Genomic DNA, 12,682 nt, shown 5'->3' on the forward strand with positions numbered 1-12,682 from the left:
TTACAGGAATTTAAATAGGCATTAAATATACACCAAATGTTCCACGATGACTGCCATAATCATGAGGAACAAATTTACGAAGTTATTGACTTGTGTACAACTAATGATAACACTGGTGTCTTTCGTAAGTCCAGCGCCAGCTAATATTCCTTCTGATCTAAAGAAAGAATGGATGTCAAATTTGTGTCATTTTCCGCCAGTTGATTTATATTTTGAAGTACCTGCAGATGATCAACAAAGTTTAAAAAAATGTGTCAATAATCTAAAAAGCGAAGAGGAAAGAATTCCACTTTGTGATAAATTTGTAAAGAGTTTAAACAATAATACTTGCAAGAAAAAGGTTTATGAGAAAGAACTTATTATAAGTACTTTGAAGAAATCAAATGCTACAGAAATTAAGAAATACTGTAATGGGTTACTATCATCCAGTTTCAAGAACAAGGAGTGCGAGGAAGTGTGTACTGAAGACAAATTTACAAAAGATATGTGCTTATTGATATACTTTGCAAAGAACATAACAGAAACAGCTCTTCAGGGTAAGCATTTTTATTTTGCTTTTTTAAGTTGATGCGTATCCATTAGTTAGAATAATCTAACTGTGTCTCGGTACAAGCCCTCACCACAGATAGAATACGTCCCATATACTTGCAATGTAGCAAATCGGAGCGGATCCGCTCCGAAATGATTTTGAAGAATATGGAAGGATTTGCACTGGAAATAACAAACAAATTAATCAAAACAAACCTTTTTGAGATTATATATGCCTTTTATCCCAGAAAATAATCCATCTGAAGATGAAAATCCAATTAATTTTCTCTCGCTTCAAATTTACCTGCCATGTTTACATTCAGAACTCTCTAGTTTGTTTGTAGTAAATGCACTGAGTTATAGTGAGTACGAGTTATGTTTCTTTTGCTACATTACGAATACACGGAACAAATTCTATCGTTAAACCGGGTCCGTAGGACAATATCATTTTAACGATAGAACGTTCTATCTACGTATCCATGACTGGACGACTACCCAAACAATGTCACCATTACTGGAAAACACCTCACATTTCTCTTTAAATTATATTCTGTTTTATTTATCGTTATGTAATGATTTCAGGATTCTAAGGTTTGACCATACTGTGTTCCTAGTTAGTCAATGTTCACATCTTGTGACATTTATTGTGTATAAATAAGGAGATTCCGCAGTGATCAGTGGTAGTTCGTCAGATGCAGCCAAGGATAGGAGACGAGTGTTGTGAAGTAAGACTTGAAGTTCGCTTGTTATATTCCTCGCCTGTTTTCAGTTAGAGAGTGAATTTGGAAGGACAACCCATTTAAGGCCTGCCACAAACTAGGATGACCTCCAATATAGAGGCCAGTCATAGTTTGTTGTGTCTTGTCTTCATTGGCTGATTAGTCTGTCCAGGCTGGTATACTCATTGTCCGTCCTGGTAATCTTATAAATAGCAGGGTTCTCATTAATTTTTACAGTAGGTGGAGAAAAAGAAGAAGTAGGGGGCACTTCAGACTTGAGGGCAGAAGGCCCGAACCGAGAGGGGTGAGTCCGAGAGGGGGGTTTCCCCCCTTTCGTCAAGTGGGTGGTCCGGGGGTCCTCCCCTGGAAAATTTTTTAATTCTTACATTGCAGGAGGTGGCTTCTGGGACCTATCTGGGTATATTTTGACTTGTTTCATTTGTTCTCAATATGACACTTTTGAGAAGCCCATTTTGCTAAAAAAAAAATAAAAAATCACAGGAGAAGCACACAGCCTATGATGATCTATAAAACTTCCTTGATTTTTGTAATATATCATGTATACTATGAATAAAGATTTTTGTTTTAAAAATGTTGCTTTTTGTAGCAGTTATTTGATTGAAAACGCTTTACATTGTTTAGATGTATGGGATACTAAAGAGTCTGAGTGTCTGCAGCTTATTAACTAGATATATGTACGCTGTATTTTCACAATTATAAAAAAATATGCAAGTATCATTGAAATCCATACAGAAAGTCACCCTTACAATTCTTTGTCAGAAATTAGTGATGCGCCTGTATTTCTATCGATAGTTAGAATAATCTTACTGTGTCTCTGTCAGGACAAGGCCTCACCACAGAATCATTCCGAAACGAATTTTAAGTATACAAAGGGATTTGCACTGGAAATAACCTCAAAATTGATTAAAACAAATTTTTTTGAGGTTGCATATGCCTTTAAACCTAAATTTTAATCCAAATAAAGACAATAATTAGGGCCCCACAAGGATTTGCGGGTGCCCTATAGTAATCACTCTGTCTGTCTGTCTATCTATCCGTCTGTCTCTCCGTCTGTCATTCTTCCGTCCACAAATTTTCTGTTTTTTCTTAATAACTTTTTTTATGGTAGTCCAATTAAGTTCAGATTTGGTATGGTAGTTCAGTAGGCAAAAAGACATATTTTGATGCTAAGTTTGTTTCTCTATGTCCTCTGGTTTGGAGCTGGGGTGGTGGGGTAGATTCCTTAACTTTATATAAGAATGAATTGGCAAAGAGAGATAACTTCTGAAAATGTTCCCATTGTAAACTGAATACTGCAATGAATGAGTCCCTTGGGAGTAATTAGCTTTCCTCCTGAAGAAAATCCAAAGCATTATCTTTATCTTTCACATTGAGATTAATTACCATCTCTGTCTACAAATGAAGTTTGTTTTGAAGTTAAGTCCATTTAAGTGGATTGAAGTATAAACATGATAAATGTTTTTACTTTTAAAATTTTTGTTGAAATACCCTACACAATGAGTTCATTGAATTCTTAAAGCAAGAAATAGATTAAAGAAGATATATATTTTTTTATTTTTATTTATTTTTTTCTTGCTTCATGTAAATTCAAGAATATTATTGATTTTTGAGGTAGTAGGATAAAAACCTCATTCTATCATTACTGAAAAAGTTCTTATTATAACTTCAGAAGAAAATGATGAGAGAGAAGTACAATTAATCCCTTGGGATTAATTATCTAGTCTGCTGCAGAAAATTTAGAAGGCTTATCTTTATCTGTCACTTTAAGATTAATGAAAACCTTTGTCTGCAACTACTGTTTGTTTTGAAGTTAAGGTCAAGCCTTCATGATATGTATTTGCATTCATTGGAAGGCTGGCATTTTATATAACACAAGCTGCCTTCATTATTGTTTAGATATACATTTTGAGTTGTTCTTTACTGCCTTATGTAAATACAAGGATATTATTAACAAGTTTTTGGATATTCAGGAATTATCATGAAATTTTAAGAATACAGTTGCTGTTTCTTATTTGTCATATATTTTTGAATCATTCCATAAGCTGCACCCTTATAATTCTACCCCATGGCGGGGCCCTTGCTGACTGGTCAGTTTTCTAGTTCAACTAATATTCTCAATGTTTTTTTTCTGACACACCATGATTGCTTTCGGAACTCTCTGGAATCTTTGTGGATGCACTTAGCCTTAGTACATAACTCCTCGAACCGCTTCATGCTTCACCGGATATCGTAACGCAGTGGAGTAGGCTGTGATGTCATAGCTAGGATGCACTGAGTTCAAGTTATCACCCGTGTTTCAATCGCCATTCCTGTATCATCGCCACGTTTTTAAAAGTAGGAGGTCCTAATTTTACAAGGAAAGCATCAAATAACAACGATTTTTATATGTTTACGTTTTTTATTCACTACACGAACAAGACAAACGGGATGACCAAAATTCTCTTCTGAAGCACAGATTTTCTTTACTGATTTTCAAAAGTGAAATAACCGGCGCCAGTGTATAAGTAGGCGGCGAAATCACCGGTCGCCGGCACTTAATGAGAACCCTGAAATAGGCATGTAGTGTAGTTGTTGAAGGGCTATCACATCTACTGTCCATCCTGAATAAGGCATCCTACAGTATATGCGGTAGTCCAAGGGCAACTGGGCATTTTAATTATTTAAGTATTAGGTTAGTCATCAGAACTCCCCATTTAATTGTTGCTTGCCTCTGATTTTTATAGTGATTTACTGTTGATTTTAATTTACCTAGATAAGGTTAAAACATATTTGTATATTTCTGCAGTCCACTAAAATTATTCCAATTATTTCCAACCATTTAATGTTGAACAGCCCAAACCCTGCAAATGACCAGGTACGATCCCTGTGATTTATTGTACTAAATATGTTACTTTTGCTACACATGGTAATAAACTTGAACATTGTTTTTAGTGATGTAAATCATGTTAATAAAGAGTGCCGTTACTGGGCTGATATCAGCTGTATATAACAACACTAAATAGAACATGTATCACACCAGTGTCATTTTGTCAAATGAATCCAAACTCTGTCACCAGGGCCCTCTAGTAGGCTCTACAATATGCCAACGTATTTAAGACAATTTTCCCCCAGTTTCATTTTTCATTCCTTTCTCTCAAATTTTAAAAAGTTAATCAAATTGTTTTCAGCTCACCTGAGCTGAAGGCTCAGGTGAGCTTTTCTGATCAAAATTTGTCTGTTGTCTGTCGTCATTGTAGTTAACTTTTCACATTTTCATCTTCTTCTCAAGAACCACTGGGCCAATTTCAACCAAACTTGCCAAAAAGTATCCTTGGGTGGAGGGGATTCAACTTTGTTCAAATGAAGGGCCATGCCCTCTTCCAAACGGAGATAGTTATGAATTATTGAAAAATTAATCGCATATCTTTTAAAAATCTTCTTCTTAAGAACGCTGGGCCAGGAAAGATGAAACTCATGTGGATGCATCCTCAGGTAGTGCAAATTCAAACTTGTTCAAATCATGACCTCTGGGGTTGGGCAAGACCACAATGGCCGATCAAAGTTTTACATAGGAATATACAGTGAAAACTGTCTAATCTGACACCTGATAATCTGACATACTGCGAATTTGTACGTTAAATTTCTTTCCCATTTTAGTAATTTCATTGTTTTTAACACTATGCAATCCGACACCCTGTCTATCCCGACACAAAACTTGTCTCCCAGTGCATGTCGGATTAGACAGGTTTCACTGTATATGAAAAATCTTTTTCTCAAGAACAGCAAAGCCATGATTAGTCATATTTATATGGAAGCATCCTCAGGTGGTGTAGATTCAAGTTTGTTCGAAATATGACCCCCTGGGGAGGGGTGGGGCCACAATGGACTATCAAAGTTTAACATAGGAATATATAGAAAAAAAATCTTTAAAAATCTTTATCTAAAGAACAGCAAAGCCATTGTTTGTCATTCTATTTGGAAGCATTCCCAGATTGTTTAGATTCAAGTTGTTCAAATTGTACCCCCTCCTTCTTACTCCCTTTTGCCCTTTAGAAGTAGGTCTGTACCACTCAATGACTCATGCATTTAAGCTTTTTAATACTAAACTGATTTTTGCTTTTTTCCTAGCCATGGTACTCAGGTGAGCGATGTGGCCCCTGGGCCTCAGCCCTCAAATAGTATTAAATTCTATTTTTAGACCAATCAAAGAACATAAAAAATTCCTGATCATGTAATAAAATTTCTCATTGCACTCAAAGTTTTTGTTTATGAAAACTGATTTAGATTCTTTAAATGATACATGAACAAAAAAAGAAAATCAATAGATGACCACATGATGACTGCATTTTTTATTTAAACAAAGTTTATTAAATAAAGTCACAAGAATTTTAAATTTAACATTTAGTTACCTGTATTTATGCTGCAAAATATATTTTGCTGTGAAATCGCACATGAGTTCTGATACATGATGAAGGACAAGTAGTTTAAAGGCCGAGATTTTTAACCGTACGGTTTTCTCAGGTATGGGGAGGGACTAAATTTTACACACATGGCACCCCGAGGTATTGATGGTCGTGCAGACCGTGGGAAGCGCTAATCCCTATATACAAACGGTATACACAAGAAGTCAATGAGTATTACCTGTACAGCCTGCTGGCCTACTGTTCATCATAAAATAAGTAGATCTCGACATCGTGGATGAAAAATATCATTAGTAACAATAAATGATAATTGTAAAATTCCATAATTTCAGACATATCTAATATCAAAACAAGCAGAAATCTCACCGGTCGACTTTTGTAAAAAAAAAAAAAAAATGCGGTATGTACCTTACATTGTTCGTCACAGTAGCAATGACTTGAGTTCATTGTTAAAAAATAAAAATGAAATACAGGTATAAATTCAACAGTAAAATACTCATACTTGCCTGTCCCTTTCAAAATCTTAAAAACTATTCATAATTTTCGTAAATAGAGCTTCGATCACGGTCAAATAGAAACAGTTACTTCCCGTTTGTATAAAAAGTCGCGTGGTCCTATTTTCAGCAAATGTACATTCTGTATCTTGTGAAAAAATCGCTATAACGCTCGTTTCATCAAGTTAAAATTACATACAAATGTGTGTATTTTATCGATAAGTAAATTTAGATTATAATTAAAAAACTTATAACAAAATATTGATTCATTGCTAACTTCTGTATTTCTTTCAAAACTATTTTTAACACCTGTGACCTTGAACGGAGGTAAGAACCCACGTAGCAAGAAATGCTCGGTTATAAAAAAGGAAAAGGAGAAGAAAGAAACTCTTAATACTTTAATACTTGTCCAGGCGAAGTTGTTACTAATCAGACATTTTGTTTTCAACCTTACTACCCATTTCAAGCAAAAAACGTTACCAGGTTATTAGGGCACCGCAAGGATTTGCGGGTGCCCTATAGTAATCACTCTGTCTGTCCGTCTGTCTAGCTGTCCGTCCGTCTGTCTGTCCGTCTATCACTCTTCTGTCCACAAATTTTCTGTTTTTTTCTAATAACTTTTTTTATGGTTGCCCAATCAAGTTCAAATTTGGTATGGTAGTTCAGTAGGCAAAAATACATATTTTGATGCTAAGTTTGGTTCTCTATGTCTTCTGGTTTGGAGCTGAGGTGGTGGGGTAGATTCCTTAACTATGCATAAGAATGAATGGGCAACCTTTTTTATGGTTGCCCAATCAAGTTAAAATTTGGTATGGTAGTTCAGTAGGCAGAAATACATATTTTGATGCTAAGTTTGGTTCTCTATGTCCCCTGGTTTGGAGCTGGGATGGTGGGGTACATTCCTTAACTTTATTAGGTCACCTGAGTCACTCAGGTGACCTATTGCCATCTGTGTTTGTCCGTCGGCGTCCGTCGTCCGTCGTGTGTTAACATTTGAACATTTTCAGCTTCTTCTCTGAAACCGCTAAACCAATTTCAACCAAATTTTGTATACAGCATCTGTGGGTGAAGGGGAACAAAAGTTGTGAATTTCATGGTCCCTGCTCCCCTGGGGCCTGAGGGGTGGGGCCAAAACCACTAAAATTAGTGCAATCTTTAAAAATCTTCTTCTTTACTCCTGGACATCAAGCAGTCAAACTGTTTGCATGATTGTAATCAGCAATGAGTCCTCTACCAAAATTGTGAAATTCATGACCCTGGGGTCAGGGGTTCTAGTGCTAGGGCAGGGCTGAATAAGTAGGTATTGAAAATGCATTATTTCTTTGAAAATCTTCTTCTCTGTTCCTGGGTATTAAATAAACCAACTAAGTACATAGTTATGATGAGCAAGAGTGCCTCTACCAAAATTGTGAATTTTATGGCCCCAGGGTCAGGGGTTCTTGTTTTAGTGTGGGGCTCTAATGATTATATAGTGAAATGCATGAATTCTTTGAACATCTTATCCTTTGCTCCTGGTTAATATGGTAATGATCTAATTACATATTTAAGGCCAGGATTTATTTTGTTTTCAGTTTTACAAACCTTCCGCTCAAGGTTTTGAATTTTCAGAAAAAAATAAAAAAAAATTTTCCGATGTCAAATTTGAGTCGGGATCGAGATTTCAAATTTACGAACTCGCACTTCCGGTTTTACGATGAAACGGCGGGTAAATAAAGCTAGATCTGAGAAGATAGCTTGGTTTAGTGTAAAATTCATCGATAAGAGTGCCATTCAAAACGTTTCACCCGTTCAAAGGACAAATAAAATGCTGACGACTTTGTTGCACAATGACATGCTGGTGAGATAATTATGTATTCGTTTCAAAAGTATCTGTCTGTAAATTATAGGGATGTCAATTTTACTCGGACAGCTTAGTCGAATAGTCGGATGCTTTAGCCGAACGATAGTTGAATATTCGTTTAATTTTAATTATTTTTTCATAGCATTTTCACTGTTTGTCTTTTACTGACTAGTTTACAATATTTAATCTACCTTATCACCATTATACAACGAATTTCTGAATTGTTAACATGTACGTAGTACAATAAAAACTGTACATCAATATGTACATGTACCCAGTGTATTTAATTTCAAAATTAATATATTAGCTGCACATTTTATCTAAATGCAGAATATCAAACGCTCGTATTCGTCCTTTCTTTACATAACGGTAGTACATGTACCCCATAATTGAGGCCAATTTCTACGTGTCCGTCAATTATCTTTGACAGGTAAACAATTAAAGCATGTCTCTTATAAAAACAAAGAGAGGGCGAGAGCTTGGGATAAATTTTTGATTATGAAATTTTGTGCAAACAATCAATAATTGTATGAAATTAATATCAGAAAAAGAAAACACGGTTTAATTAATCTCATAACTGACCCCAGTTGACATGTATTTACAATTATGTAATAGCTATTTAATTAGAATTCTTTCTGAATAGTTGTATCACATCAGATCTTAGTTAGAATCTACAAAACTAAACAACTGCCCTCTCCATTTAAAACAGTAAGAGGTAGACAATCATTAATACCGTAAATCTGGAAATTTTTACGTCAATTTTATTTTGCGAATCTGGGTCAAAATGCTATTGATTAATTTTTGTGTTTCAAAATTTTGCGAATGACCACTTCTTTGTTTACATTTTCTTATTGTTGAATTATTTTTAAGAAAAATATTTTTGCGAATGCCATGAATTCGTAAATTTGCTAAAAATTTATCTACAGCAAAAATTTCCAGATTTACGGTAATCATGTTTGTGGTTTTTCTTTCCCACTCTGCTTTTTTGTCATTTTTGCGGAGAACTTACTTTAGGAAAATTTCCCTTGAAGACTGTGTATATGTTTGACTGATTCAGCATATTATACATCATGTTTGATGTTATACCGACTGCAGAAAAAAAAACTTCAGATTCACATAACCTTGATAACACAGTTTCCTTTTTTTAAGCTAAACCAAAACTGTAGATTTTGAAGACATGTTTGCCGAACATACATCGACGTACAAACTTTGAACAGTTATACCATACCCTTAATTTTACATATGAAAATATTGATCTGTAAATAAATGAAATGGGCAAATATAAGTTTATTGCCTTGAATTCAAAATTACTTCGATGAAACACATTTTTAATGAATAATCGACTAAAGAAATTTTAGTTGATAGTCGGTATAATCGAACGATAGTTGAGTACTCGAATATTCGTTGGCATCCCTAGTAAATTATTTTCCTTCCCCAGGTTTTAAACTGCCCGTGGTAGCTATTGCATATTGCCAGCGACATTGTTTAGGTCTCTGTTTAGCTTACAGTATCATTCTTCAGAAAAGGGTTGCTTATGCATCAGATGTAATGAATAAAACTATGGGAGAAGTTAAGTCCATTTGAGGAAGAAATAAAAAAAAATTCAACTATTAAAAGGCAAGAATATACAAATATATACAGGCATGTAGTATCATTTGTATCAGCCAGAAAAATTATTTCACACTTAATTGAAAAAATGTTCACCCTACTCCCCAATACTCCCTGTCTGTTTTATGATAGGAATTATAATTTTAGGCATCAAGTAAATTTTAGAACAATGTCTACACATTCACCTAACACATATTAAAAAAATGTAGTTATATTGAAAGACTTTTAAAGAATTGATTTTTTAAAATATATTTTGATCAACATCACAAAATTTATATAATTGGCCCAAACTGGCAGATGATGAAATAAGCAATTAAATGTTCTACTTTCCTATTTGTAAGCATTATGTGTCCAGTGGTAAGGAGCCTATTAGGATAGCATAAAGAAGAATGTACAAATGTTAATAATTCATTTATCAATTTTTTTTTTTTACTTCCTTCTCCTTCAGGAGTTTTTTATTCTCATGTTCATAACTAAACCTATTGTAAATATAAAAAAATGCTGGCCTTATAATGAAGAAAGGGGCCTCTTTCAAAATAGATAATTTCAGGGCCGCTGGGTCAGGGGTACCATGGGGTACTTTGACTAAAAATAAATTAATGCTTTGAAATCTGCCCTTGGATAAGCAATGGTGCCTCTTTCAAAATTTGTGAATTTCATGGCTTTTGGATTAAAACAGGAACCAAATACAATCGCTGGAAAGTTGTTACATGATACCCAGGTGACCTATAAGGCCTGTGGGCCTCTTGTATAAGAATGCATTGGCAAAGAGAGATAGCTGCTGAAAAACTGAATGCTGCTATATGAGTCCCTTGGGATTAATTAGCTTTCCTCCTGAAGAAAATCCAGAGCATTATCTTTATCTGTCACATTGAGATGAATTACCACCCCTGTCTGCAAATGAAGTTTGTTTTGAAGTTAAGTCAATTTGGAATGCTATGAACACTCTGAAATGTGGATTTGAATATAAATTTTCATAATTTATTTTTGTTTAATAGTTATGATTTCATTGAATTCTAAAAACAAGAAATAGATTAAAGAAGATTTTTTGATTTACTTTTGTTACTTATGTTAATTCAAGAATATTGTTAATTTTTAAGGTAGTTGTATAAAAACCCCATTCTATCATTAATACTGAAAAAGTTCGTATTGTAACTTTAAAAGAAAATGATGAGAGAGGTACAATTAATCCCTTGGGATTAATTATCTAGCCTGCTGCAGAAAATTTAGTAGGCTTTTCTTTATCTGTCTTTAAGATTAATGGAAACCTTTGTCTGCAACTGCTGTTTGTTTGAAGTTAAGGTCAAGCCTTCATGATATTTGCATTCATTGAAGGCTGGATTTTATGTAACACAAGCTTCATAATTGTTTAAATATACATTCAATGTTAAGTCATTCTTTACTGCCTTATGTAAGTACAAGGATATTATTTTCAGGTTTTTGAATGTTCAGGAATTATCTTGAAATTTTAAGATTACAGTTGCTGTTGCTTATTCTTCGTACATTTTGAATCATTCCGTAAGCTGCACCCTTTTAATTCTACCCCATGGCGGGGCCCTTGCTGACTGGTCAGTTTTCTAGTTTTCTCCTTTATTTTCATCGAAATTTTTTCACCGCGTCTCAAAACAAGAATCTTTTTATGAGTGAAAACAAGATTTCAGTCACCTATGCACTTTTCATTAGAAAAAAAAAACACAATCTTGATTTTATTGAAACACTATGAGAACATTTTCATTTTTTCAATGTTTATAATCAATTATAATCAAGCTAAAATTGTTTGCATCGAAATGGCTTAGTCATTGCGATTGTGATTTAGCCGTAAACATCACAAAACCGAAAGTTAATTTGATGATGGCCACGCGTGTCAAACAAAGTGAAAGAGATATACACAGGGACTAGCAGCTAAATGTCAATCATTTTCAAGTACCCAATGATGGACCGTAATTTATTTGATTGACGGGGGAATACAGACCAGATAAATCTGAAGGCGGTGCTTATTATCTCGGGCTTTAAGCAAAAAAGTCATTTTTTGCGGCTTGTAAATATTTTGCTGAAGAGGAATATTTTCATACATTATGGAATATTGAACCCTGATTAATTTTATCACATCTGATATATCACATATCGTTTTGAACCTGCCTGACAGCCAGGGTTCATTTTTTGCTGATATATAGACCTAATACATAAAATTTTGTACTTGTCATGATATTACAAAGTTTGACATCATAAAAACATGATAAATACTGGACGCAGATGAAGCCAGAAGGTAACATTGAAAATTTTCACCCACAAATATCCACCATCAACTATGGTATAGGCAAGGGTTGACAGGTTTTTGCAGGGTTGTAATTTTCAATTTTACCCTTATCTACATGATCTACTTTCAGTGTGAATTATAAATATTCTGCAATCTAAATGACTTCTATTTTTTAAGAATAATGTGTAATTTGTTTTTTTTTTTTTAAATCCTCAAACATTTTACTGTTACAGTAAGCAGTTCTACCCCAAAGACAACAGCAGCAACACCACCCACTTCAACAGGTGAGAAAAACAATGCAAAACATGCAAAAGGAAAAAATATAATCTTTGAAATATTAAAAAAATAAAGTAAGATTGAAAAATAGTTGAAATGCAATATTTATTTACAATTATTTCATCTTATTTCATTTACTCTTCTCGAAGAAATTAAAAATATTTATGTTACAGTATCTAAACCTGTATATGCATAATTCTGTACTAGTGGTTTGTATATACAGTAGAAAAAATTGCTAATGCACCACCTAAGAGAATTAATATTTTACTTTTAAACCAGTTTATGATGTATTTGATATATTAATATGCTACTTTACTGAAAAATAAGACATATTAATGCCAAGCCTTATAAATAACTACTATGTTTACTGAAGTGTGAGCAATTCATAGAAAAAAATAAAATTGTGTCTATTCCATTTTCGAAGAAAAAAATTTCAATATTTTCTTTATATTTATTTTTACATTAATTTTGTACTAATTAAAAACTCAGAAAAAAAAGTTACACCATATGCGGCGTTTGACGCTAGAAGAGCATGCTAA

General features: G+C 33.9%; 1 protein-coding gene across 1 annotated transcript; it reads left to right on the forward strand.

Annotated features, from left to right (window-relative positions):
• Positions 1-46: 46 nt before the first annotated feature.
• LOC134278717 (uncharacterized) lies at positions 47-12,165 on the forward strand (the record flags this gene model as incomplete). Its single annotated transcript, XM_062761012.1, has 2 exons — positions 47-536; positions 12,101-12,165. Coding segments are annotated over exons 1-2 (555 nt in total), but the record flags the coding sequence as incomplete, so codon positions are not given.
• Positions 12,166-12,682: the final 517 nt, after the last annotated feature.

This window comes from Saccostrea cucullata, unplaced genomic scaffold, assembly GCF_032062105.1.
Source record: "Saccostrea cucullata isolate Sc308-1 unplaced genomic scaffold, CSIRO_AGI_Scuc_v1 ctg14710, whole genome shotgun sequence".
In the NCBI taxonomy this organism is placed as follows: domain Eukaryota; kingdom Metazoa; phylum Mollusca; class Bivalvia; order Ostreida; family Ostreidae; genus Saccostrea; species Saccostrea cuccullata.